The sequence below is a fragment of the Mobula birostris genome, chromosome 25, assembly GCF_030028105.1.
Source record: "Mobula birostris isolate sMobBir1 chromosome 25, sMobBir1.hap1, whole genome shotgun sequence".
Classification (NCBI taxonomy): domain Eukaryota; kingdom Metazoa; phylum Chordata; class Chondrichthyes; order Myliobatiformes; family Myliobatidae; genus Mobula; species Mobula birostris.
The window spans coordinates 21,674,709-21,702,703 of NC_092394.1; the positions used below are offsets into that span (position 1 = coordinate 21,674,709).

The 27,995-nt window shown below is 39.5% G+C and overlaps 1 protein-coding gene across 1 annotated transcript in view; it reads left to right on the forward strand.

Moving 5' to 3' along the window:
- The window catches only part of LOC140187851 (uncharacterized), a 135,572-nt gene that overhangs the window by 45,502 nt on the left and 62,075 nt on the right, over positions 1-27,995 (forward strand). Inside the window, exons 4-5 of the mRNA XM_072243648.1 lie at positions 20,487-20,744; positions 22,798-22,872. Of these exons, the coding sequence (XP_072099749.1) occupies positions 20,487-20,744; positions 22,798-22,872 (333 nt within the window). The remainder of the gene's footprint in view (positions 1-20,486; positions 20,745-22,797; positions 22,873-27,995) is intronic.

Below are 27,995 nucleotides of genomic sequence, written 5' to 3' on the forward strand. Positions count from 1 at the left end.
ATAGATGCTGCCTGATCTGCTGAGTCCTCCAGCATTTTGTGTGTGTTGCTCTGGATTTCCACCACCTGCAGAATTTCTTGTGTTTAATTCTTTTACAACACCCGCTAAACCCCCAGCTTTTATTTTGACTTGTGCCATTTTGAGGAAGGAGTTACCACTGGGTTATGAAAATGAAATTGAGTTGAAATTGCCTGAGCCTCACCTTCTCTCCTATTTAAAGCACGTTTTACCCTTCTCCTTTGATGTGTATAAGAACATTTTTGCAATTAAATGTTGTTGTAGAGGAGAGGTCACAAAAACATTACAAAAGGATGCTAAATAGGAAATGCATGTGCACACAGGATATTTAGTAAATATTAGATAAATATGCCATGGACAAATGTTAGCTCTGTAAGTGAATATGTGGGAAATGAATAGGGCTTTTTTAATGAATCAATTTCAATGCAGATGTTCCTTTCCGTATATCAGTCAAAGGAAAAGCAGACTGGAATAACTCATACCAACATACAATTTGCTTACAGCTTTATCACCACGCCCAGAACAGCCACCAAATACAACATGCCATAGACAGCAACACTTTTAAAAGTTTATGATCTTTATCAAACAAGTAACTTCTTACTTCCTCTATCTCGTGGGTTGCATTTTTCAGAAATGATGACTTTTTTGTGGTCCAGCATGTTTTGCTTCTCAAAATGCAAAATAAGAGCCACAGCCACAAGATACAGGAAGTCTTTCTGTAAATGTTGTCTAGAAACCTTTTGAGGCCCAATGATGTTGGATAATCCCATTCTGATGCCTCAAGACTTACTATGTGAAGCTCTTTTTGTAGAGTAATTACATAAGTAAGAGCTTTCTGTCTTTTTTTTAAAGCAATTGCATCGGCAGGATGGAGTTGCTATAGGAATAAGACCTGAAATGAGATCTATAAAGATTATAATTTATTACATTATAAAATGGGAAATAAAGAGCAATCAATTTTATATTAGAGCATTTTTGTACTGCTTTAAGAAACAGTACAAAAGATTTAGGCATGATTTGTATTATCACAAAAGATAGGAAGAATTTCATTGGAAAACATTTTTTAAGAAGTATAGTTTGAAGTTTTAGAGTGACTTTGAAACATTGAAGGCCTGTGGCCTTCAGATCTGCAGAAGTTGTTTTTCTTTTATTTTATTAAAATAACTTGATTGCAGAAAGACATTTATTTCCAATTTATTGCAAATAACTTATAAAAATCCCGAGGCCCATGGGAACATTTCCAACAGTGAATGTCAGTATATTTTTGGAAATAGAAGGAAGCTTCACAGAAGAGGTAAGCATTTCATCACAGCTTAGAAATCAAAGGGATTTTCTGACCTCAGACACTTTTAGATAAAGTTTTAGAATGTGATAAATACAAGCGATGAATCCAAGAGATTTATCACCATGTTTTGGACTTGGTGGTGTTGTTTTGCAGCTGGTTAATTTGGAAAGGCTGCTGTTTCTAAACAGAACATGGAACTGGGGTTCTGCCTTTGACGCATTTAAGTGGCACAACTTAGTAGGTTATATGTTATAAATAATTTCTGAAGGTACACACTCAGCAATTCAGGAACAGCTTCTTCCCCTCTGCCATCCGATTTCTAAATGGGCATTGAACCCATGAACACCACCTCATTACTTTTTATTTGTTTTTTTTGCACTACTTATTAAATTTAACTATTTCACATACATATATATATTTACTGTAATTAAGTTTAAAAGATATTTATCATGAATTGCATTGTACTTGTGCTGCAAAGTTAACAAATTTCACGACGTATATTAACCCTGATTCTGATTCAAGCCTTGGTTTAGTGAACTTTCCTGCACTGCACCTTTCCAGCTTTACAATAGGTGTTATGGAGTTGATTAATTTACTTTAGGGCTCCTTTTCCTTCCGCTGGTTCTGACGTAGATAACCATACTGCTTTAAGTTTAGATCCTGATGCTATTCGTAACATGGGAATTAAAACTTTCTTCAAGATTAAGATTGTTTATTGTCATTCTTCAATACAGAAACGTAAAGGAGAATAAAACGATTGTTACTCTGGATCTGATGCAGCATTAAAAAACACAATAAGAATAATGAATACAATAAAAACAACAAAAAGTATAACAATAAATATAAATAAAAAGGCAATCCTATAAAACACAATGTACATCTAACAGTTGTATACATAGACTGATTGAGTGTATATGAAGTGACGCTAGGTGCTAGTGTTGGGTGAGTTTATGGGTTTATGAGCAGTCTAGTGCAGGGGTCCCCAACCTTTTTTGCACCGCGGACCGGTTTAATATTAACAATATTCTTGCGGACTGGCCAAACGGTGAGGGGGGTGGCGGGGGGAGGTGGTGTTCAAGTAGGGTTAAACTCACCTCAACATGTCTTTTACAGTTAGGGTTACTAACTTTCTCACTCCCAAATAAGGCATAAAAGTAGTAGTCAAATCCTGGGACACTTTACCCCGGGAAAGACTACCATGACAATGAAGCCTTGCGCGGGCACCTGTGCGCACAGATTTTTCCCCACAAATCGGTTTTGCCTTCATCCTTCCAACTATACTGTACATACATTATTTCTACTTTATATAGGCTGTGTATTTGTCATATCATTCATGCTTTTACTATATGTTAGTGTTATTTATTTTCGGTTTTATGTGTTACTTGGTATGATTTGTTAGGTTATTTTTTGGGTCTGGGAAAGCTCAAAAATTTTTCCCATATAAATTAATGGTAATTGCTTCTTCGCTTCATGCCATTTCGGCACGAAAGGTTTCATAGGAACGCTCTACCTTAGCGGGGGAAATACGGGACAAGGGCGGTCCCGTATGGGACAAACCAATTTAGCCCAATATACAGGATGTCCCGGCAAATACGGGACAGTTGGGAACCCTATGTTCAAGTTCAACAGTGCGTGACAGGGAATGAGGAAAGGTGCAGCTGACTCATATCGTTTCCTCACGGCCTGGTAGCACATGCTTTGCACCCCGGTACCGGTCCGCGGCCTGGTGGTTGGGGACCGCTGGTGTAGTGATCTTGGTCTGGATTCTGCATAGCCTCTTCCTTAATGGGATTGGGATGAACAATCTACAAGCAGAGTGGGTGAGACCCTTCATGACATTGCTGGCCTTTTTCAGGCACCTTTCTGTACATAAGTGTTTGGTGGTGGTTAGACTGGTGCTGGTGATGTGTTGGGCAGCTTTAACTAAGCAAAATAGAGCCCTTTGTGACTATTATAAATTGAGAAATAATAGATTGTGAACTATGCTACAGGAACAACTGTTTTGCTTTATGAAGACTTGCAAATCATATTTTCACAAAAGATAAGGAAATATCATTGGAAAATGGTTTTAATCTGTACAGCTATGATAGTGAGCATTGATCAACCTATGACCTTCAGAGGTACTAATGTTGTTTTGTTCCTTATTTTAATTTGCTTCCTAATTTATAATGTGAATACACATTACCTGTGGGAACATTCCTAACAGAGAGTGTCAGCTCTTTCCCGGGATAAGATGCAATTAGCCTCAGAGAAAAAGAATTACATCCAGACACTCCTTCCACCAATAAACGAGCGAAAATGAGTCAGATCAATAAAGACTGGCTACCTCTCAAAGTGCATTTGCAAGAAGAGAATGAAGTGTCAATTTGTGTTGTTTACAAGCAGAGTATGTGCAATTTTTCCATCATGTGTTATAACAGGTGGCAGAATATACTGTAAATGGCATTTTAAATTTGGGTACCAGGTTTCAGTGGCATTGTAACAAGGGAAGCTAGCATCATGGGAGTCTATAATGAGAACAGGGTGCACAAACAAAGTCTCTCTGAGTTCCTGCTCTTCTCCTTGTTAATGTCGACCACTGCGCACTAGAAACCAGATGCAGTTCTCAGCAAGTAAGTGGTTGGTTTTTCTGCGGTTTGTTTCATTTCCTCAATAACTGCGAGCTACACTCAAATGCTCTTATCTGCTTGTCACTGCAGTGGCTAGACATCCTGCATTTTCATTTGTCACACATCTTTTATCTCGGGGACTTCTCGAGAGCTCTGGTTGCCTGCTGGAATCTTTGTGTTAAGAGGGGGTTGGGTGGGAATGGGTGAGTCAATGGCTTCCTCTTCTCCAAAGCTGCCCTTGTCAATGACTGCTTCCTCTTCCCATTTGTTGCAGGTTTCACATTGAGTGCTCTTCAACAAAACCTCTTGGCTGCAACTTAAGTTTCCCTCAAGAATGAGATCTGCACGCAGCTTTCCATTTCCCTATTTAGCATATTGATTTCTTAAATCAGTCTGAATGTTTCTTCTCTCTCTTTTTAACCTCCCTGTTGCAGTAGTGTGAGGGTCACAGTTTGCCTTTTGCCAGCCCAGCAGAATCAGAATCAGAATCAAGATCAGGTTTAATATCACTGGCATATGTCATGAAATGTGTTGTTTTGCAGCAGCAGAACATTGCGATATATAATTTAAAGAACTATAAATTATGGATAGAAAGTGGTGATTAGTTCCTGTTACCTTCTGAGTTTTTAACACTAATAAGCTGCACCACACAGTAACTGCATCTCTAAGATCGTCTTTGAAACTTGGAAGTCACTGTTTTAGTTATAAAAGCTGCAAAACCACAACAACACTTCATTTGCAAAGTGCACTGAATTCTATCAGTACTCTTCCTCCTGTGATGAAGTATAAATTCAGTCTTGGCTAAGATGGGTGGTTTTGCTTCCTGTTTTGCTGATTGTCAAGGTATTACAGTAGCAAGATGTTTCCTTTGCCTCAATTTCCCAAAAATTCTTCTTTTAATTTCAATATGCGAACACAGAGTGTGTACAATGAGATGAGAAAAGGCAAACAGCTGACTACCACACACAAAATGGTGAAGGAACTCATCATGTCAGGCAGCATCTATGGAAATTAATAGTCAGACAAATGCAGGCAACACAGATGTTACAGCAACACCATAAGCAGCATTCTAAGTTTGGAGACTGAAGGTTTTTTGATGGTTCCAGGTATGTTTACCCAGCAAGTAAATCCAGCAATATCTGCCAAGGAGGTACTTGGCTCTGTTTTAAGATAATTCAGTGCTCCTTGTTCTAAAGAAGATCCACGCAGGATGCAAGGGCCTGATACAACGCCAAGTCCATAAAATGCAGCTATGCAGGGAAATGCCATAATACTTTTCATACCACTATATAATATTCAACATTGTGGCTGCATCTAATTTACATGTTATATTGAAACACAAACATTACATTGGACTGTAAGCTATTAGCTTGTGTTTGCAGATTATGGACTGATAGACACAGGAAGTGAAAGTGTGTGTTATATCAAATAAATGTCATGTCAAGTGTTTAAAAGCACATTCGTTGTCTGATTTTTAAAGAGGAAACACTCCTTTTAAACCTGAGCAACTGAAAGCCAGAAAGGAACTACCGTAAAGTTCAACAATTTCAGTGACAAGGATACTGAGGGGTTTTTGTTCATTTGTGACTCTCTGATGTTTACTTGTTAGAGGAAGTGACAGGAGCTGACAGAATCTCAAAGTTCAAAGTAAATTTATTATCAAAGTACGTATACCATTTTTAACCTTGAGATTCATTTTCTTGCAGACATTTACAGGAAAATAAAGAAATACAATAGAATCCATAAAAATCCACACATAACAAAGACAGAGTCCCTGAGAGTGAGACTACAAGCTGTGCAGTCATTTCAGTGCTGAGGTGAGCTAAGTCATCCATGCCAGTCCAGGAGCCCAGTGGTTGGGCAACAATTATTCCATTACAGTGTGATCTCCATTACGTTGTTGCTCAAAGAGGAAGAAAAGTCAGAGGCAAGCTAGTAAGATCATGAGAAGTAGGAAGAGTAGGCCATCTGGCCCATCAAGCCTGCTCCACCATTCAATAAGATCATGGTTAATATGGTCATGGACTTAGCTCCACCTAATTGTGTTTTCTTTACAACCATTAATTCCCCTGCTATGCAAACATCTATCTAACTCTGTCTTAAATATATTTAGTGAGTTAGCCTGTACTGCCCCCTTGGGCAGAGAATGCCACAGATTCACTACTCTCTGGAAAAGCAGTTTTTCCTTATCTTCATCCTAATTCTATTCCACCAAATCTTGGCGATATGTCCCCTAGTTCTAGTCTCACCTACCAGTGGAAAACAACTTATCCTCTCTATCCACTACACTCATTACATCCTCAAAGAACTCCAGAAGGTTTGTCAACAGGACCTTTCCTTCAGGGTCATTATGCTCAGATGTCTCATTATATCTTCCTTATTGATAGCTTCAAACATTTTCCCTTCATCAGGACTAAACTGAATCCTGACGAAGGTTCTTGGCCTGAAACGTCAACTGTTTATTCCTGTCCATAGATGCTGCCTGGCCTGCTGTGTTCCTCCAGCATTTTGTGGGTGTTAAATATGGAGGCGTAACCATGACACTGATTAGGCAACATGAACAATGGATGTAATTGCAACCATAATTTACTTGGCTGGAAACAAATTAAATTATGTAGAATTGGTTAAAGGGAGTATTTACCTTTCTCATTCATACATGAAGTTGCATTTCTGGAGGTTTCAGCAAAACTCATTTGATATAAAGCTGGATCTCTTATTGATCAAATTCACAAATGGATTAGCAAATTAAATATCTGTGTGTAAATAGAGTCTAATATGCATCCTGTGATTTTGGTGCTATAATGGAGGATTGTTAGAAAATAATCATTGCAGCTACAAGTCCTAGGAAATTACCAAGAGTGAATGTTGGGACTGAAAGTGATAGAAGCTTATGCCAGTTCAGAATCATAGAATGATAGAGCTCCGAAGTGCTGTATACACACTGCCACCAGCATTGTCAAAGACCCTCTCCCATCCTTCCCACAATCACCTTGACCTTTTGCTGTCCGGTAGAAGGTACCACAGTATAAGAACCAGAACTGTCAGTCTGGGTAACAGCTTCTTCTCCCAGACTGTTAGACTTCTTGAGACCCTGTTGCAACCCAGCACACATGTACACACTGTCTGAATGCCCTGCTGCCCTCCTCCCCAACTCACGGACGCACTCTCATCCTGAATTGGTCACCTGTCTCTTTTATTGCTGCTGCTTCACACATTTATACTACTGTCTGTTTTACTATAATAGTGCCAGTAACAATATACTGCCTGACATGAACATGCACCTCAGATTTTATGTCAACCTGTCTATCTTCAGACCATGCCTTTCAGGGACTTGTGCAAATATTATTTTGTGACTGTACTGCAGGTGCTGTGCTGTTCTATTTAGCTGTGTACATGTGTATGGTTGAATGACAATAAACTTGAACTTGAACAGAAAGGTGTCTGTTATCCCATTGTCTAGTGCTTTGATAGAGCTATCCAAACAGCTCCATACTTCTTTCATTTCCCCATTACCTGGCAATTATTCAGCTCCTAGATTCTTATGTAAATTCTTTTTGGAAATTTGCTTCGAGTCAGCTTCCAATGTTTTTCGGACGGAACATTCAGGATGGCTGCATAAACACATTTCTCCTTTGCTTCTCATTTGGTTCTGTGTCGATTATTTTAAATCTGTGTATTTTGTCTATTGATTCTTCTGTCACAAGAAACATTCATTCCTTATTTACTCTGTGAAAACACTTAGATAACTTTGAACTCCTGTAACACAGCTCCATCAAAACTTCTGTTACTTCACAATACTACACAGGGGTCCAAAGTGCTATGCTTGTTACAAAACTTCCTCTGTACTCTTTTTAAGGCCTTAAACATCCTTTCCAATGTCTGATGTCATGACCAGCTGCATAATTCCAACTGGGAACGAACCAGTGATTTATAAAGGTTGAGCATAGCTTCCTTGCTTTTGTACTATGTTTCTGTTTATAAAGCCAAGGAGCTCACATGTTATTTTTAGCAGCCTTCTCAACTTTCCACCTTCAAAGATTTGTGGATTACACCCTTTACAGTCACTGTTCTGTACCTCTTCTGAACAAACACAGCCAAAAGTCAATTCTATTTCTCTCTTTACGACTGCTACTGAACTTGTTGAGCAACTTCCTTATTACTTATTTTTACTTCAGGTTTCCAGTATTCCCAAAATTTAACGTTGATTCCCTAAAATATTTTTATGTGATCATCATTCGTTTCAGCTATTTAGCATGATGTATTGGCCATCTTGCAGAAGTTTTTGATGTGGTTTGTTACATTAAACAACTTGGGCCTCAGCCATTATCTCTTCAACTACAAATAGTTTGTTAAATGCGCAGTGGGAATACACTGAAAACCATTAAATGTAGATGCTGGGAATTTGCAATAAAAACAAATTATACTGGAGACAGCATCTGTGGGATGCGAAAAGGTTATCATTCCTAGTCCAGGACCCTTTAGCAGAAGAACTCTGATGAGGGATCTGTTATGTTTTGTAACTTCAAAACATCAAACTAATCGAAGGAAAAATGCAGAGCTGGGAGATACGTGACTACTCAGTTCATTTTAGTTCAGTGAGGCATGCACTTATGACAGGGCGGTGTAATGACGTATGCCATTCACATACTTTTACATGTAACCCATAATGAATTATTTAAACAAAGAATGCTAATCAAACAATATATTTACAGTACTACTCAAATATTACTGAAGTTTTAAATACACAACTGGATCTTTTCTGCTTCTCTTTCCACAGATGCTGTTTGATCTCTGAATTTTTCCAACGTATTCTGTTTTTCCTAACAGGAATACATTAGTCTATTAGGGGAAAAGAGCTTAAAGGAAAACATGCAGGTTCCTCTTGATTTTTTCTTGTATACTTTAAATCTCATATCCTGTTTATGAGGGTCATTCCATCTCCATTTTTGTTGAGATCAACAAACAGATGGAGTAATTGAGATCAGGCACTACTCATTCAGAGGATAAGGTTTTCTGTCATGTTGGCTTGCTTTGCAACCTTCTCTGCTTTATTGCTGAACATCAAGGCTCTTTCGTGGCAGCCTCTAGCTCTTGATTTCCCAGGCTGTCGGTTCACATGCAGAAGAGAAAAAAATATTCAGGTAAGAGAATCTTAGAAAGAAATGGAATTATTTGGTGGTGTTGGAGGTAGAAGAGAAGGGAATAGGCAAGTGCAATGTGTGAAGGGAATATTTCTGCCAATCCTTCATCAAAAGCAGAAAAATCAATACATTTGTTCTACAATGTGAAATATGAAGCTATTACATTTGGTTGCTGATATAATGGTGTTCTGTAGAAATATTTTTCACTCCCTTTTATACAATAAAAGTGCCGCAAAGCTCTGTAATTTCATTCCTGGGGCTTTGCACTGCAGAAGTTGAGATGGAAAGAAATTTAAACTGATTTTCAAGTGCTTTTAGACAGTCATAAATTTATATAGGTTCAGAGATAAAAGGTGAAGCTGACCTTTGTCTTACAAGAACTGCATTAGCTTTGTTTATTGTGATTCTCCACAGTAGAATATGAGATAAATTATTACATTTCTTTTTTTATTGTCACTTGTACTAAGATACAGTGAAAAACTTCATTTTGCATGCCACCCATACAGGTTATTTCGTCACATCAGTACATTGAGGTAAATCAAGGGAAATTCAATAACAGTGTTACAGGTACAGAGAAAGTGCAGTACAGCCAGAAAATAAGATTCAAGGCCATGATGAGGTAGATTATGAGGCCAAACGTCCATCTTATCATTCTAGCAGGCCGTTTAATAGTCTTATAATGTCAAGATAGAAGCTGTCCTTGAGCCCAGAGGTGTGTGCTCACTCTGCCCATCAGTGAGAGAAGAGAGAATTCTGGCGTGGGGACTTTGATCATGTTGGCTGCTTTACTGAGGCTGCAAGAAGTGTAGACGGAGTGCATTGAGAGGAGGCAGATCTTCATGATGTAAAGAAAAAATTATAGAAACTAGTGAGGGCTAAAGGGGCATGCTAGATTTTTTTAGCCTCCTGAGGAAGCAGAGGTGCTGGTTCACTTTCTAGGCCAAGGCATCTATGTAGTTGGACCTGGACAGGCGATGAGCAAAGTTCACTCCAAGCAACATGAAGCTCTCAACCATTTCAACATCAGTGATGTTGACATAAGTAGGGCCAAAGTGCAGCCCCGCCACCTCCACCTGAAGTCAATGATCAGTTGTTTTGTTTTGCTGATATCGGGGGAAGGGTTGCTATCATGACATCATGCCACTAGGACTCTGACTCATCATTATTTGAGATTGGGTCCACTATGGTGATGTTATCCACAACCTTGTAGATGAAGTTAGAGCAGAATCTGGTAATCCAGCTGTAAATGTGTAATGGCTAAATTAGGGGGCTATGGGGTCAGCTTGTGAGGCACCAGGAGTGAGGATAATCATTTGGGGAGATGTTTCTGTCTGTAATTACTGAACACGAACTATTAATCAGGAACTGTTGGTCTGGGTAGTGGGGAGGAGATATGTCTCTACCAAGGAAGGTGTAAGGCATTCCTTCACTCAGTTAGCCTGCAGGTCACCCTTGGCCAAGGTGTGGCACCTGCTTAACCCCCGTCCCACCCTGATCAGGGTCACGTGAAACCATGGGAGCAGGTGGTGGATGGTCGTAAGAGCAACTGGTGCATATCACAAGCCCTGGTTGTGCGACCACTGGCGCCAGGCAGAAAATCTCTGAAGAGTATTGATAATGGCTGGGGTCACCCGTCTTGTAAAGACACTGCCCAGAAGAAGGCAATGGCAAACCACTTCTGTAGAACAACTTGCCAAGAACGATCAACAAACAATTTCCAGCAGAAGTGGTTGAGGCAGGTTCTATGTTGTCATTTAAAGTTAAATTGGATAGATATATGGACAGGAAAGGAATGGAGGGTTATGGGCTGAGTGCAGGTCGGTGGGACTAGGAGTTAGAGTAAGAATTCAGCATGGACTAGAAGGGCCGAGATGGCCTGTTTCCATGCTGTAATTGTTATATGGTTATATGGAAAGACAGTGATCGCCCATGTCATATGGCATGGCACAAAATGATGATGGTGGTCAAGAAGTCAAGAATCCATTTGCAAAAGCAAGGTGTTTTGAATCTCATGTTCAGTATTTGGGGATGAATTTGCTTGGAATGATGGTATTGAAGGCAGAGCTGCTGTCAATGAATAGCAGTCTTTAACATCCAGCTGATCTGGAAATGGAGGTAGAGCCAGGTCTAACCAGATAGGGCCAGTGACAGTATGGTTTATTAAATGCATCCAACAGGAGAGAGTGAACCTCTGCTTATATATGCTGATGTACATCTGCTCTGCATGCCCCCATGCACTTCGCAATTAAAAATATGGTTGTCCTTCTTAACAAGAAACTACACAATCAGAAAGACGGAAAAATGAGGGGAGAGGGAAAATATTGAAAAGCAGTAAATGCAAAAGTTCAGGAAGAAATTCTGGCAAACTGCCACTCATTATATTTGGGAATACAGATCCATAATTCCTTGAAAGTGGCTAGAATTGGTCATAAAGGGAACTTTAGGCATAATGATCTTCATTAATCAGAATATTGAGTACAGGAACACACAAGACTTCCGAAGGGGTCTGGCCCGAAACGTCGACTGTACTTTTTAACCATAGATGCTGCCTGGCCTGCTGAGTTCCTCCATCACTTTGTGTGCATTCCTCAGATCTACAGCACCTGCAGACTTTCTCTTGTTTGTGATATTGAGTTCAGGATTTAGGATGTTATGTTGAAGTTGTACAAGATGTGTGAGGTCACATATGGAGTATTGTGTGCAGTCCTGGTCACCTACCTACAGGAAAGATATCAATAAGATTAAAAGAGTGCAAAGAAAATTTACAAGTATGTTGCCGGGACTTGATGACACAGTTGAATAGGTTAGGAATTTTTTTCCTTGGACTGTAGGGGAAAGAGGGGTGTTTTGATAGAATTATACAAAATTATGAAGGGTATAAATAGGGTTAATCCAAGCAGATTTTTCCACTGAGGTTGGATGAGACTAGAACTAGAGGTCATAGATTTAGGGTGAAAGGTGAGATACTTAAGGGGAACCTGAGGGGGAATTTCTTCAATCAGAGGGTGGTGAGAATTGCCAGCGAAAATGGTGGTTTGGGAGTTCAATTGCAAGACTTAAGAGAAGTTTGGGTAAGTACATGGATGGGAAGGGTGCAGGCTATTGGGACTAGATAGAATTATAGTTCAGCATGGACTAGATGGGCTGAAGGGTTTTTTCCTGTGCAGTAGTCTTTATGACTCTGACTCCATGACTCCTTAATCAGTGTTTAACGTGTTGATGAATTGATTGATTACTTTAAGCCTGACCTGGTACTTTTATTCATGAAAAACAATTGGTAAGAAATAATCTACAGAGTTAGAACCTAAATCTTGCATTGTCAGGCCATAAATGGGAAAAACCACAGACTGCATCATGAGAGCTGACCACTAACCCTAATCACCCGCCACCTTCTTGTTAAATAGAATTGGGCTTTTATGACACCACAATAGAAGGCATTGTCAAGAGGCATTCCAGAAGTATTTGGAAAATAGTGTTGAAACAGAAGTTTATATTCTTTTAAATATTTTTAGTAGTCTCCTGCATATTTGCATTAGTAAGGTTAGGCTACTGGAACAGCACCCTGAGGTCTGTACTTGAGTTCAGATCCTACTATTACAGCTGAGGTTTTAAGTTCAAAAATACATCTGAAATAAATATTTAATGTGATGTAGTATCAGCAGTGACCATGTAACTCTTTGTTTACTTTAAAAATCCATTTCTCGGAAAGGAAATGTGTCATTCTTACCTGGTCTATATGTAACACTAAACCCATGGTTTTTTCTAACCTGTTATTGCCTTCTGAAATGGTCTCTCAGACTGTTCAATTCAAGGGCAATCATGAATGGGGAATAAATTTGGGGTTTGTCAGCAATCTCCTCATTCCACAAATGAATGAATTAAAGTAATCTACATGTTTTCAGTGAATTAGAAAACATTAATGTCTGATGTTTATTGAATTCTATGTTCCTTGAAAAAAAAACAATTTCTGTGTAATAATACATATAAATTTCTGGAGGAATTCAGCAAGTTGGCAGCATCTCTGGAGAGGAATAAGCATTCAACATCCTTCATCAGGACTGGAGACCTATTGCCTTCACCAGGTGGAATGTTGAGGGAGTGGGTAAGGCAGAAGTCCTATTCCTTACCAACAAAGAATCTGTGCAAAGGGTTGAAACACACTTTTTTGCTATCAATTGTCAATGGCAAGTTGCAGACTGTGCAGTCCCTACTTCGGTCCAAAGTTAAAGTGGCGGTCCTAAATATCGACTCTTCATTCGTCTCCATAGATGTTGCCTGACCTGCTGAGTTCTTCCAGAATCTTCTGTGTGGTACTCTGGATTTTCAGTATCTGCAAAATCTGTTGTGTTTGTAATATATTTCTGCAAAGATTGTGAGGAAGCAAAGTTTTTATTGTGGTACAGTCATCGGTTAAAAATTCTTTTAGCATATAGCTAACTTTGTTGTTACAACTGTAGGCTGAAAGAAATTTTTACTACCAGACTAGAAATAAATAAAGAAAGAACATTCACTGACAAATAGGCATACCACACCTTTTACAAAATGACTGACATGTATTAAACTGTGTTGAAATCTGAGGTCAACAAGGAGATTAATTTGCATAGCACTTCTGCACACTCATATCACCTACTGAATGACTCATGAATCAACATTTGCTGGTGGTGTTGAGGGAAATTTGTTCCCTTTATCTTTATCATTGGACAACATAGGGTTTTTCATATTTAATAATCTTTGGCAGCCATGTTGACTTGACAGGATTTTTACTGAATGATATCTCCCTTCTGCAATATTCCTGGGATAAAATGATGGAATCAGATTTCGAAGAGCTGCTTCAATCTTTGATCCTCTGAATAGGTAAAGTTAACAGAAGGTGGCATTTGCTTCAATGTGTTTACCTGAATGGAACCATTATGAATGTGGTCTCAGTGTGGAATGTGGCCAACCAACCCATTGAAGTTACACCCAGTGGCCACTTTATTAGGTATGCATGTACATCTGCTCATTAATGCAAATGTCTAATTAGCCAATCACGTGGCAGCAACTCAATGCATTAAGACATGCAGACATGCGCAAAAGGTTCAGTTGTTCTTCAGATCAAACATCAGAATGGGGAAGAAATATGATTTAAGTGACTTTGATTGTGGAATAACTTTTGGTGCCAGATGGGGTGGTTTGAGTATCTCAGAAACTGCTGACCTCCTGGGATTTTCACACACAACAGTCTCTAGAACTTACAGAGAATACTGTGAAAAACAAACAAAACAAAAACATCCAATGAACTGCAATGAAGTGCTTTGAGAATTAGTCATGGCTGGAACAAACTCCTACCACTTTATTGGGCACATCTGCTCGTAATGCCAAATTAGCCAGTCATGAGGCAGCAATTCAATGTATAAAAGCGTTCAGGCATGGTCAAGAGGTTCAGTTATCATTCAGACCAAACATTAGAAGGGGAAAGAAATGTGACTGAAGTGACTTTGACTGCAGAATGATTGTTGGTGCCAGACGGGGTGGTTTGAGTATCTCAGAATCTACTGATCTCCTGGGATTTTCACACACAACAGTCTCTAGAACTTACAGAGAGTAGTGTGAAAAACAAACAAAACAAAAACATCCAATGAGCAGTGGTTCTTTGGGCGAAAATGACCTGCTAATGAAAGAGGTCAGGAGAGAATGGGCAGACTGGTTCAAACTGACAGAAAAGTGACAGTAACTCAAATAATGGCACATTACAACAGTGAATGCACAACATGTCGAACCTTGAAGTGGATGGATTACAGTGGCAGATGACCACGAACATACACTCTAATAAAGTGGCCATTGAGTGTATATTATCACTAGCACCACAATTTGTTCACTTAACCCATGAACTTGCATTTTTCTCCAAGATAGTCAATATAACCCAAAGTATAAGTTATTTATCTTCTGGTGAAACTAAAGAGAATTGGTATCCACTCACAATAAAAGAAGAACTTAAAATTCTTCTAATTAGATCCAGCATGGAAATGGAACTTGCAAATGCATTGATTGTATCAGAACATGAATTGTTATTTTTCAGCATTAAACTGGAATGACCCTATACTTCCCAACTGTTTAAAGAGTTACTTAATATGGCTGTGCAAATATATACCAGATGTGACTACCTGAATCAGCATGCCTGCATATGTGATGCCGTTATCTCTGAACTAACTTAGTTCAACTAACATTGTTAGGGAATTCACAATAACTTGCGTAGGGTTTGCAGGGACAATATACTACAGAAATGGAATAAGGATGCTTCGCTCACTTCCCACAGCTAGCAAATTTTTACCAGATTTCATATCATTCTTTAGAATAGATTCATTTACTCATGTGCAAACAGTTATGATAAGCTGCCATTTGCTTTAATATTTCTTCCAGCTTGTAAAACAAATGGAAAAGGAACCAGTGTCAGGTTCAGTAAGCTAGAAGTTGGCGGTAAACTAGGAATTAAGAACTTGCGTAAGGTATAAGGAATTCCTTTGAATTATGGTTGGTATTTTCTCCCCTTCTTCTTTCAGTATATGTACTCTTATGTCAAGGGATTCTCTGATGGGCCCTTCGGAGATTTTCTTGAATATCTATCCCGTAGCTCAGTCTTCTTCAATCTCAGAGGACAAAGGGTTTGGTGGAGGCATCGATTTGTAGCACTGTTCCTGGAATGTGATATTGGAAAGGTCAGTAATTAACAAAAATCTAGCCGGTGGGTATAACACTAACGTTAACAGGAAGATAAATATGATTATTTCCAGTAGTTCATGTGTTTGATGAGCCACAATGTAGTATTTCTTTATTTATCAAAACAGTGTTGCTGAGAAATAAAATGATCTGGGAAGTCCGTTTTGAATCATCTTAACCAGAACCCAGATTATTCCCAAAAGAAAAGCGCTGTGTAGTCAGATTGTTTTCCTAGACTGGAAGTGACTGGGAAAGAAAACAGCAGGATAATCTCCAGCAGGAAACCCTTTTATACATTGACCAGTAAGCAATTGCCACATTTCCATCTCCCCTTCGAAAAAGGTTATTGAACTTGAAATAAAGCTCCCTGAGAGAGTGAGACATCAAAAACCAAGCTTCTCATTCCTTCCCCTATAATCACTCCTCGTCCCTCAATCCTTTCAAATTACAAATTTCGATCTTGTGTTTAAATCCTTTCATCCTCTCATCCCTCCCTATTACTAAATGGTTTAATACAACAAACTGCTCTGTGAACTATTCATTCATTTCTGTAAACATTCTAGCTATTTTCCAATAATGCCCTGCTTTCACTTATCTTCAGCCCCTGTGTTCATCTCCTGGTCCCCATGTTTTGAAATCTCTTTATCCAGGTTTATTTATCACATGTTCATCAAAGCACACAGTGAATTGTGTCATTTGTGTTAACAACCAACATATCCAAGGATGTGCTGGGGGCAACTCATAAATGTTGTCACACATTCCAGTGGTGATATATCATGCCCGCAGTGCTCGGCAAAACAACATGGAACACGACAAAACAGAGCATATCCAGCAACAAAGCAACAGAGAAATATGCCCCTTTCCTTCCTCCCTCCCACTGACCCACTCACACACATATACAGTCCTCTAAACCCAGGACAGGCCTTCTACAGCCTCCAGCAGGGTCATGAATTTGCAGACACTGGGCCCCCAACTTATGCAGTAAACCAACAGAGATTCACAGACTCAGGGCTTAGAATACATGTTTAAGCATTGTTGGACACTTGCTTATTCACGTTGATGCGGTGAAGAAAGGGAGTTCAGTGTGGTTGTGGAATCTGCGGCAATCTAAGATTATCCCCACTTCCTATATTAGATTTTCCTGCTCCTTCTTCAGGATTATAATGTATATTGATAGCATTAAGGCATTAACCATTTCTACTGGCAGGAGGTTTAGAAAAAAAAGGGCACATATTTAAGGTAATTGTCAAAAATTGTGGAGAATTTTTTCTCATGTAGTGATTTCTAATGAATGAGCCATGAGGGCCCAAGAGGGGTTTGTGGAAGAGGATTTTATGGTGTAAGGCCCTCTGTTACTTGGGGCCAACCGTGGATGGTGCATCCAACGATACGCAAGCCAGGGCAGTACGACATAGAGAGAAAACTGCTGCCCATGTGGCAGGCTCACTCTCTCCATGCAGCTGATAAATCCAAAGGAACAGCAGAAACTGATACAGTTTGGTACCAGTAGTATCACAGCAGCAGCCAATCAATGTTGAACTCAATGTAGGACTGCCTTAGGGACTCCAGCTCCGTACTTCCCTCAGGGTTTACTCCTGCATTCTTCCTCATGAGTGGGTATAACTGCAAGGCAGCAGAGGTTTGAGATCAAAGTTTTCCTTCTCCTAGATGAGCTGCCAACCATGGCCGATGAGCCCTATCTATCTGAAACAGCTTGTTTGAAGACACCAGTAACCTGCCTTTGCCCCTTCTCCTGTCTGTAGAAACGGGTCCGACGGGCTTAGCTGCATATGAAGGCCAGGATATGGAGTTGGTTCTCAGAGGCTATTTGAGATGCACACCATTGGGAGCATTTAATAGGAAGTGGGAGCTTATCAGCCTTAAGGAACCTAAAATTAAGGAAGATAATTTTATGGTAACTTTGATTACATCCTTTAGGATGAATTTGCAAGGTTGAGGATTGGTAGGACCAATTAGGTAACTCTGTCAAAGAGGCAGCACATAGTGTCTGATGTACGAACGGATGAAAAATTAGTTTAATAAATAATAATGAGGATAGATACACCCTGCATTCTGACACTGGTAATAACAGGAGGATTTTAAGAATTGAACAGAGCATGCCTTTTGCCAGATCACCGTAGCTTGAGTTAATATATATTTAGTGATTTTAGCTGTGATAGATCACCAAGATGGATAACAATGATTGATTAATTTTGGGATTAAAACATAAATGCCAAGTCTAGCAATGTTAAATAGTTAAGTTGGTTCATAGTTGAAATCCTACAATGTAAAATATTTTGCAGTAAAAAATGGAAATTAATCTTCTCTTAATGTAGTCCGGACTTCTGAATAGAAAGAGGATTCTCTCTTTATTTGAAGAATTTTATGATCAACACTCAGGCAGGCATAAAAATGAATTTCACAACCCAAGAGAATGTGAGTACTAACAGAGAGAGAAATAATTTATTATGAATGACAGATTACTGAAGAGCTTGGGGTTCTGGTTATTCATTCATAATTGTTTTTAGAAATGGTGCATACATTTTAACACTGACTAAGGAATCAGAGCAACACACACAAAATGCTGGAGGAACTCAGCAGGCCAGGCAGCACCTATGGGAAAAAAGTAGTCGACGTTTCGGGCCGAGACCCTTCGGCAGGACTCTAAGGAATCATATTTTATTTAAATGTCAGATCTATTATAGTAAATACATTACTGATACCTGGTGGTGAAGCAGCAGTACTGCAATTTTCTGTAAATAAAAAATACAGGAGATTCCACTGATGCTGGAAATCTTGAGCAACACACACAGAATGCAGGATGAACTCAGCAAGTCAGACAGCATCATGCAAGAGAGCAAGATAGGCAGTCCTGATGAAGGGACTCAGGCCAAAATGTCGACTGCTTATTCCCTTCCATTGATGCTGCCTGATTTGCTGAGTTTCTTCAGCATTTTGTGTAGTTTGCTATAAATAAAGGCTGATTACAGAATCTAGCAGGGATGACGGTGGAGCAGCATTGGCTGGGAGTAATTCAGAAGGCACTGGGTCAGTTCATCCTAAAAGTTTCGAAGCATTCTCAAGGGATGATGAGGCAACCATGGCTGACAAGGGAAGTCAAAGACAGAATAAAAGAAAAAAAGAGAGGGCATACGATATAGCAAAAAGTAGCAGGAAGTAGAGAATTAGGAAGCTTTTAAAAACAAACAGAAGAAATAAGCTACAAGGAGAGAAGAGATGAAATATGTAGGCAAGCTAGCCAATAATATATAAGAGGATACCAAAAGATTTTTTCAGATATTCTCCATACGACTAAAGGAGAGGAAAGAGTGGATATCGGATCACTGGAAAGTGACTCAGGAGAGGTAGCAATGGCGTCAGCGATATGGTGGATGAACTCAATAAGTATTTTGTGTCAGTCTTCACTGTGGAAGACACCAGCAGTGTGCCAGAAGTTCATGAGTGTCAGGAGGAAAAAGTGAGTGTAGTCGCTATTAATAAGGCAAAGTGCTTGGGAAGCTGAAAGGCCTGAAGGTAGATGTCACCTGGACCAGATGAACTGCACTCCAGGGTTCTGAAGGAGGTAGCTGAGGAGATTGTAGAGGCATTAGCAGTGATCTTTCAAGAATAATCAAATTCTGGATTGGTTCCAGAGGACTAGAAAATAGTAGGTATTACACCAGTCTTTAGGAAGGGAAGGAGGCAAAAGACAGGAAATTATGGGACAGTTAGCCTGACCAATGGTTTGCAAGATGTTAGAGTCCTTTTTGTACTTGCATGCCAACTCTCTGTGTTTCTTGTACATGGCTATGTAGACTACCTGTATACTTGTATTCATTAATCTCTCACTATTCAAATAATCTTTTGTTTTTCCATTGTTTCTACTAATACCCCACACTTCCCAACATTATATTCAATCTATTTTCTTGTTGCTTCCCCAGAAACCTATCCCTTTGGAGACTTAACACATCACTTTCACAACACACAACCACTCCTTGAATCACTAGGAAACTTGGATATCATGCCCATGGTCTCTTCATTTAAGTTATTGATATTAATTGTGAGTGGAAAATGATTCACTCCTTAGAATTATATTTACTTTAACCAAAGCAGTAGCTACATAGATATGAAAAATGCTTATATAAACTGATAAGAATAGCACAAATACGGAAAAACCCACAAAAAAGGGTGTATACAGCCCAGTTCCTCACAGGAAAAGCCCGCCCTACCATTGAGCACATCTACGAAAGAGCTCTGCCTCAAGAAAGCAGCATCTGTCTACAAGGACACCCACCGTCCAGGCCATGCTCTCTTCTTGCTGTTATCATCAGAAAGGAGGTACAGGAGCCTTAGGTCCCATACAACGAGGTCCAGGAACAATAACCACTCCTGAAACAGCTTTGGTAACTTCACTCACCACAACACTGAGCTGATCACAAAACACAACCTACGGACTTACTTTCAAGGATTCTACAACTCATGTTCTCGGCCTTATTTATTTATTATTCTTTCTTTATTGTATTTGCACAGCTTGTCTTCTTGTGCTCATTGGCTGCTTAATTATTCGTGTGTAGTTTTTCACTGATACTATTGTACTTTTTTGTTCTACAGTGCATGCCTGCACGAAAATGAATCTCAGGGTCTTATTTGGTGACATACTGTTTACATATTTTGAAAATAAATTTACTTTGAACTTTGAAAATTTGATTTTTTTTCATGAGTTTGTCATTTTTCTAGGGCCTCTCATTGAGCTTGATGAAATGGAGCCAACAGCCTTTATGCTTGGCTTTGGAAATGACTATATTAGTCCTCAGGTACCGGCATATTCACATACTGAAAAGAAGGGTTCAACTGGCCAGATGAAAGTGGATGAAGCTGACCAGCTGTTGTTACAAGGAGGCTTAGATAATGCAGACACTGGAGAAGACCGTGCAGAAGAAACTAAAGATGCTGCACAAGCAATGTTGACACCACAGAGTTTATCAGCAAGTGCTGGTGAGTCATGCAAAAGAAATATGTACATGAGTGTAGCAAAGGGGAGTGGAAGCTTAAAGCAGCAGAGGGTCAAAGCAAAATAGATTGCAAACTATCATAAAATGATTGGTAGAAAATGAGAATATATTTCTGATGTGACAAATTTGAATAGCATTTTATTCTCAAAATAAACCTGAGGTAAATTTAGTATAAGCAGCAAACATCATTTTCCAACTTCTGCAGATTTTCTCTTGTTGGTAAATTTAGTACTTTGTGCTTAGTTAGATAGAAAACCTTGCCTTTATTTTAAGGTTTTCAGAAGATTGTTACAGCTAACAAAGTACTTCAAAAGTGCTTGGTTGTCCATCGTATCCAATGATGACAGGTGTGTTATTGAGTGTGTACATAATAAAGAGCTTCAGTTCCCAGTGGGCAATGTGGGCGGTTCACCTGCAACAGGAAGTGACATTGGTAAACAGGGCACACATACTCTTGGCAGGCCTCAGTGTCCAGAGTAAAATATGGTTGAATTGAAGCCATTCTGTAAATCTGTAAATAAAATATTCCTAGTATCTTTATACCCACGCAAGTTTGTCTTTGTAAAGAACAAATATAATAACAGGCACCTGTGGTGGCGCGTTTTTGCACTGGGGCAATTCCACTCTTTCAACCTCGGAAGTCCAGTTCCAATGGTACGAGTAGTCATCAGAACTGGGGTCTTCCTTGGTTGGAGTGGATGATTATGACTTGTTCTGTACCTTCTCATGCCCTTCGCTCTCTACAAAGTGCTGCAGAACAGCCTTCCTGGCCTCACTGTTGATCTTATCCACCCAGTCCACCGGAGCTGTCTTCGCATGCTGGGACGGGCCATCCCTGTCTCACCGGGGCATGAGGCCCGCTGGCTACTCTCACCTGGTTTAGCCCTCCTGTTGGAAAGGTGCACTGGAGTGTAGTCACATAGAAAAGTACAGCCACTGGTTTGCTATCAGAATCAGAATGTGTATTATCACTGACATGTTGTGAAATCTGTTGTTTTACAGCAGTACTATGAACGACCAAAATTACTGTAAGTTGCAATAAAAAAAAAGTAGTGTAAAAGAGGAAAGGCAAGGTAGAGTTCATCAAATGGCAAATGGTAATAACCAGATAACCTGTCTCAGGGATTGACAGAGGAATTCATCAGTCATTGACTAGAAGTTGAATTTTGCTTTCTTATGAACAAAGTTTAAACAATGCTGATGTTGGAAATCTGAAAGAAGGAGGAATAGGATAATTGCCTTATTTACTCTGTTATCATGCATTGAAAAGATAGGGTTTGGCAATGAAGTGCAAGATTTAGACTGAGGAGTCTGAGTGTTTGATGAGCCATCCCTCCAATTCTATCCTCAAACTCGTGTTTCAACTAAAGTTTGTGCAGCCTCTAAAAATGTGAACTTCTGCAATTTATGGGTTGAACTGGACTCCTTTTGGTTTTATGTCTTTTACATTCTGAGTTTTCGCTCATGCTTTCTTGCTGCGACTTAATTTGGTGTGATTTATAATTTTTTATGTGGGGGGAGTTGGGTTTTGCTGTTCGTCCTGTTCGCATGATTTGTTTTTCTGCCGGGGCAGGAGTTCTTGCTCTTGTTGTTGTTGCACATCCTTTTTTGTTCTCACATGGAGGGGGCTGATGATCATTTTGCCATTCTTTTCCATGATTTGTTAGGTTTTGTTTGTGCCAGGAGGAAGAGGTTGATGCTTTGCTTAGAACGTCTCCATAGTTTTCTGTATTTCATGGCTATCTGGGGAAGACGAATCTCAGAGTTGTATACTGCAAACATACTTTGATAATAAAATCAACCTTTGAAACCTTGAACCTTTGATATTTCCTGAATTCCCAAGTTCTGTCCTTGACTTTGACATAACAAACTTATTAAGTTTTTAGTAGTGATGAGTATGAAATCAAAGACCTTCCAATTTTTTAAATGTTGATTTTCACATATGATTTTTCATGTGGTGAACAAAAACCTTTAATATTTTATTTCAAAGATTTATACAAATATAATCATGTATTTTAATTTACTTTTCCTTGCAGATGAATTTTATACTGGTGTACATTCTCAGTTTCACATTCCTGAAGAGGTGCAAGCAAAGTTGGCTAAATTTCCAGGTACTTAAGCAATCTTACTATTATATAACTTCTTGTTCAAACTTGATACAAAGAAAAAGATTAACTTTGTTTGTCACATGTACATCAAAACATCAAAACAAACAGTGAAACGTGTTGTTTATATCAATGACCAGCGCAGTCCGAGGATGTGCTTGGGGGCAGCCTGATAAGTTGGGGCCAGGCTTCCAGCACCAACATAGCATGCCTGCTACTAAATAACCTGTGTATCTTTGGAATATGGGAGGAAACCTGAGCACCTGGAGGAAACCCATGTGGTCATGAAGAGAACATGCAAACTCATTACAGACAGTGGCTGGAATTGAACCCCAGTCATTGTAAAGCACTACGCTAGCCATTATGCTACTGTGCAGTCTCAATTTAGAAATATAGAAACATAGAAAACCTACAGCGCAATACAGGCCCTTCGGCCCACAAAAGTTGTGCCGAACATGTCCCTACCTTAGAAATTACTAGGATTATCCATAGCCCTCTATTTTTCTAAGCTCCATGTACCTATCCAAAAGTCTCTTAAAAGACCCTATCGTATCCACCTGCACCACTGTTGCCGGCAGCCCATTCCATGCACTCACGATTCTCTGCGTAAAAAACTTACCCCTGGTATCTCCTCTGTATCTACTCCCCAACACCTGAAACCTGTGTCCTCTTGTGGCAACCATTTCAGCCCTGGGAAAAAGCCTCTGACTGTCCACATGATCAATGCCTCTCATCATCTTATACACCTCTATCAGGTCACCTCTCATCCTCCTTCGCTCCAAGGAGAAAAGGCTGAGTTCACTCAACCTGTTTTCATAAGGCATGCTCCCCAATCCAGGCAACATCCTTGTAAATCTCCTCTGCATCACATCCTTCCTGTAGTGAGACAACCAGAACTGAGCACGGTCCTCCAAGTGGGGTCTGACCAGGGTCCTATATAGCTGCAACATTACCTCTCGGCTCCTAAATTCAATTCCACAATTGATGAAGGCCAATACACTGTACGCCTTCTTAACCACAGAGTCAACCTGCCCAGCTGCTTTGAGCGTCCTATGGACTCGGATCCCAAGATCCCCCTGATCCTCCACACTGCCAAGAGTCTTACCATTAATACTATATTCTGCCATCATATTTGATATAAACTTTAAAAATACATAGAAATCAAAGTAGCTTTAGTCTAGACATTAAATACAGTTATTCAGCTTTGGTAGGATCTTTTCTCTATTGTCAACATAGTGTGAAGGGGGTCAAGGAAGAGGCAATCTTTCAGTTTCAGTGCCTCATGTTAGGTTTTCTGCCTCACTTCAGTTGATTAAAATAATTAAAATTAGGACTGTATCAGATCCATTTACCATCCGCGTTTGTCCTGCTGTTATATTCAGGTGCTGTGGGAAATGCATACCAGAATATTAGCTGCAATATTTTAAATGAAACTTCATTGCTCCGTTTAAACGTTTAACTTCTTTAGAGTTTTCAGTAATTTGGCACTGTCATAAAATCATGCTTGTTACTGAGGAGCAGAACAATATCAGGTTGGTCAGGTTGCACCAGAGTAGCCATGCCTATCCAACAGGGTACAGGTAGGTGCACACATTCCTTGGTTGATGTGGTATATTAGTTGACAGACAATGATATCACAAGGTTGGCCTTACCACTGGCTGCACTGGTTGGCAAATGCCTTCACTTCTCAACTTGTGCTTCCTTTTATGAATGTTGCAGAGATCTTTATATGAGTTCCTGCCCAGAATTTCATAGCAGATACGAGAAACTGTAATCACTGGAATCCAGAGCATCAGTCCAGCCCTGATGCAGGGTTTTGACCAGAAATATCATCAGTTCCTTTCCTGCCACAGATGCTGCTCGACCTGCTGGGTTCCTCCAGCAGATTATTTCTTTCTTTGCAATTTTCTGTCCTTTCATATCATTTAATTCAGATCAAAGTTCAAAGTAAATTTTATTATCGGAGTACATACTATACATGTCACCACATACAACCCTGAGATTTTTTCTCCTGCAGACATGCTCAGCAAATCTCTAGAATAGTAACTGTAAACAGGATCAATGAAGGTCAAGTAGAGCATAGAAGACAGCAACTGTGCAAATGCAAATATAAATAAATAGCAATAAATAATGATAACATGAAATAACAAGATAAAGAGTGTTTAAAGTGAGGAAATTTGTTGTGAGAACATTTCAATCAATGAGTGTAGTTCTCTTCTTTTTTTCAAGATCCTGATTGTTGAGGGGAAGGTAGTAGCTGCTCTTGAACCTGGTGGTGCAAGTCATATCTACTTCCACTTTGTCAGTGTGGGACTGAGCATTGTGTCACCTAGTGCTTGTCAAATAAACAGTTTCTGTCAAATTCATTGAGCGAATCATAGGATCTTGTTGGGCATCCAACTATTTTTGTAAAGACTTAAAAGTAAGTTGTCATTAAAAACATCAGAGGCCTTGCACTGAAAGCACTGAAGTACAGTGGGCCTCCTGATATAAAGCCCAACAACAGCAGTCAGTTAAAGAGATTAACCCTGCAAATCATGTAAGCCAAGCAAACTAGTAATAACGTCGATGTCCATTTCACACCAAAAGGTAATGTCCTTAACTCGATATCTTATGGGAAGGATAGATCCTAGTGGAAAATCTACTCACGATGAAGTATGGAATGTAGTTTTCCATGAATTGAAATCAGTTTTAAGTTCCCTTCATGACATCCTAACCGTTGATCCTTAGTTGATCTTTGACTGATGGAATATGTCACTCATATTTCCCATAGCATGGGATTGTCATGGTGATATTTTGGGACTGTTAATGTAAGATGACAATGAGAAAAGTTTCAGTAGCTTGGAATTGATCAAGCCAGAGGTCACTGGAGCAAGAGCATCCACTGTCTAGCTAGCTGAAGTACCACGTATTTTTATATTAGGCTCTGTAATACATAAAGTTGAAGATTTACATTTACAGTGTCATTTAATTTAATGCATTGGGAATCAAAGGAGAGAGATGAAATCAAGTCATAACTCTTTCACGAGGCCACTAAAGGTGCAATGGTCACAAACACAAAAGATTCTGCAGATGCTAGAAATCCGGAGAAAAACACACAAAATTTGGGTGGTCCTGCTGAATTCCTCCAGTATTTTATGTGTGTTACTCTAAGTAGAATGGGCAGATTGATGGTAGCTTGCACAGGTGTAAATTGTACAATGAAGATTACTTCATGTTCTCTCCTCTGGCTTTGACCTGTACACTTGGAACAAGAAAGGATGTCAGCCCATTTAGTCTATTCCAGCCCTCTGCCAAAATAAACCAAATCATTCAAAATCCTGGCTCTTTTCCCAAAGCTCTGTAATTACTTATCTCCCTCAAAAGCAGTTAGTTGGTGACTCACATAACATGTCCAAAGATTGCATGACAACTTTTCTCTACATGTTACCCAGTCACCTTAAATCTGCTTCTTCTGTCTCCAGTCGTTCTGCCAATGGAGGCATTTTCTTTGTTTAAGCCTCAGTGAGTTTAGACATCTCTAACAGCTTCTAATTCAACATTCTCTGTGCACAGCTCCTGTTTTTTCAGTCCTTCCATGCAAATGATATCCCTTTTTGTCTGGAATCATTCTGTAAGCTTTTAGGTGTGTTCCTGCAGGGACCTTCACTACCTCCATATAGTGTAGCGGCAAGTGCTTGGTGCAGGCTGGTCATTATCCCCATGGCTAGCTGCTCTCTGGCTCTATGGTAACAGTGCAATCTGACCACTTTTGAAAAGAATAAAGAATGTATTGGGACCCTTTAGGTAACAAATACAGGTTGAAGATTTTAGTCTGCGTATCAACTAAATGGTTCTTTAGATTTTGTATTAAGATCATAACTAACCATATAAATACCTCCAAGCAGACCACAACCTTTGGAGGCTTGCATACCTCAATGACTCAGAGAGCTATGGGTGGCTGGAGCCAGGGCTTCATGCTTTGGCTCTTGGTAGGGTCACCCATGCCTAACAGGTCAAAGAGTAGAGGCCAGACTACGAACGGTTCACCAGTCCTCCAGGTTCGGGGGTTCAGCTCAGGGCTAACAACCCTGACTGTTAAACAAAATTGTTATGGAAACAGCAATGAAGAATCCTTCTGCATTTGAGTGTGTGATGGTATTCCTGAGTCTCCACCTGGACGTGTGCAACAGTTATAGTGAAAACTGAGAGGAAGCTACTGACATGATGAAGGAAGCCCTGAACACTGTCAAAGATGGAGAACCTTCATTGCTGCATTAATCGCTAGTGGCTTAACAGGCAGTAAGTAAGTAACCATATAAATACTGCTTAGACATAGAGATTGAATTTCTTCCCTTGCCTTTGTACAGATCTGACGACCAATCTATTAGATCTCCAGGCCCAAAGTCTTTCTCTGAATACAAGTCCCTTTAAAAAGGATTTCATAGACACTTGTCAGTTTGTTCAGCTGATGGAATTATTTGTGGGCGGTACTACTGAGTCCTTACCTCGAGAAAACCTGATAAAATTTATTCAGGAAAGATACAAAGAGACCAAAGAGGAAAAATTGAAAAAGTTAGCTCAGGTAAATCATGCAAATTGCTCCTGATTCCGCCTCTAGTAATATTGATGTAATATTGAAATTAAAGTGAATGTGTGAATAATCCTTCCAACTCTGCCATCAGTTTTTTGCCTTTCAAAATTTATGTTTTTCCCTTACATCACAGGAGGATTTCCTTACAGCATTCATGTTTTTCTTTCCTTGTGATCCTGCCAGCTTACATAGCAAACCCATACCATCATCAATTTTCCCTGTTACTCATTTTTTCCATGTTCCGAACAACTTCCCTCAAAGTTCTAACACTCAGGAGCAATTTATAATGGCCAATTAATCTGCCAACCCACATGACTTTGGCTTCTGGGAGAAAACAACACTTCCTGGAGGAAGCCCATGTAATCACAGGCAGAATGGGACGACATTGAAGGTCAGAATTGAGCCCAATTTGCTGGAACCGTGAAGCAGCAGCTGTATGAACTGATCCATGGGACTCATCGATATTTCCTTTTATGTCTTGTCTCCTTTATATCCAAATTATTTCCTTCACTCACCAGATCATAGATTTATTGACAATCTCATTTCATTTTCCTTT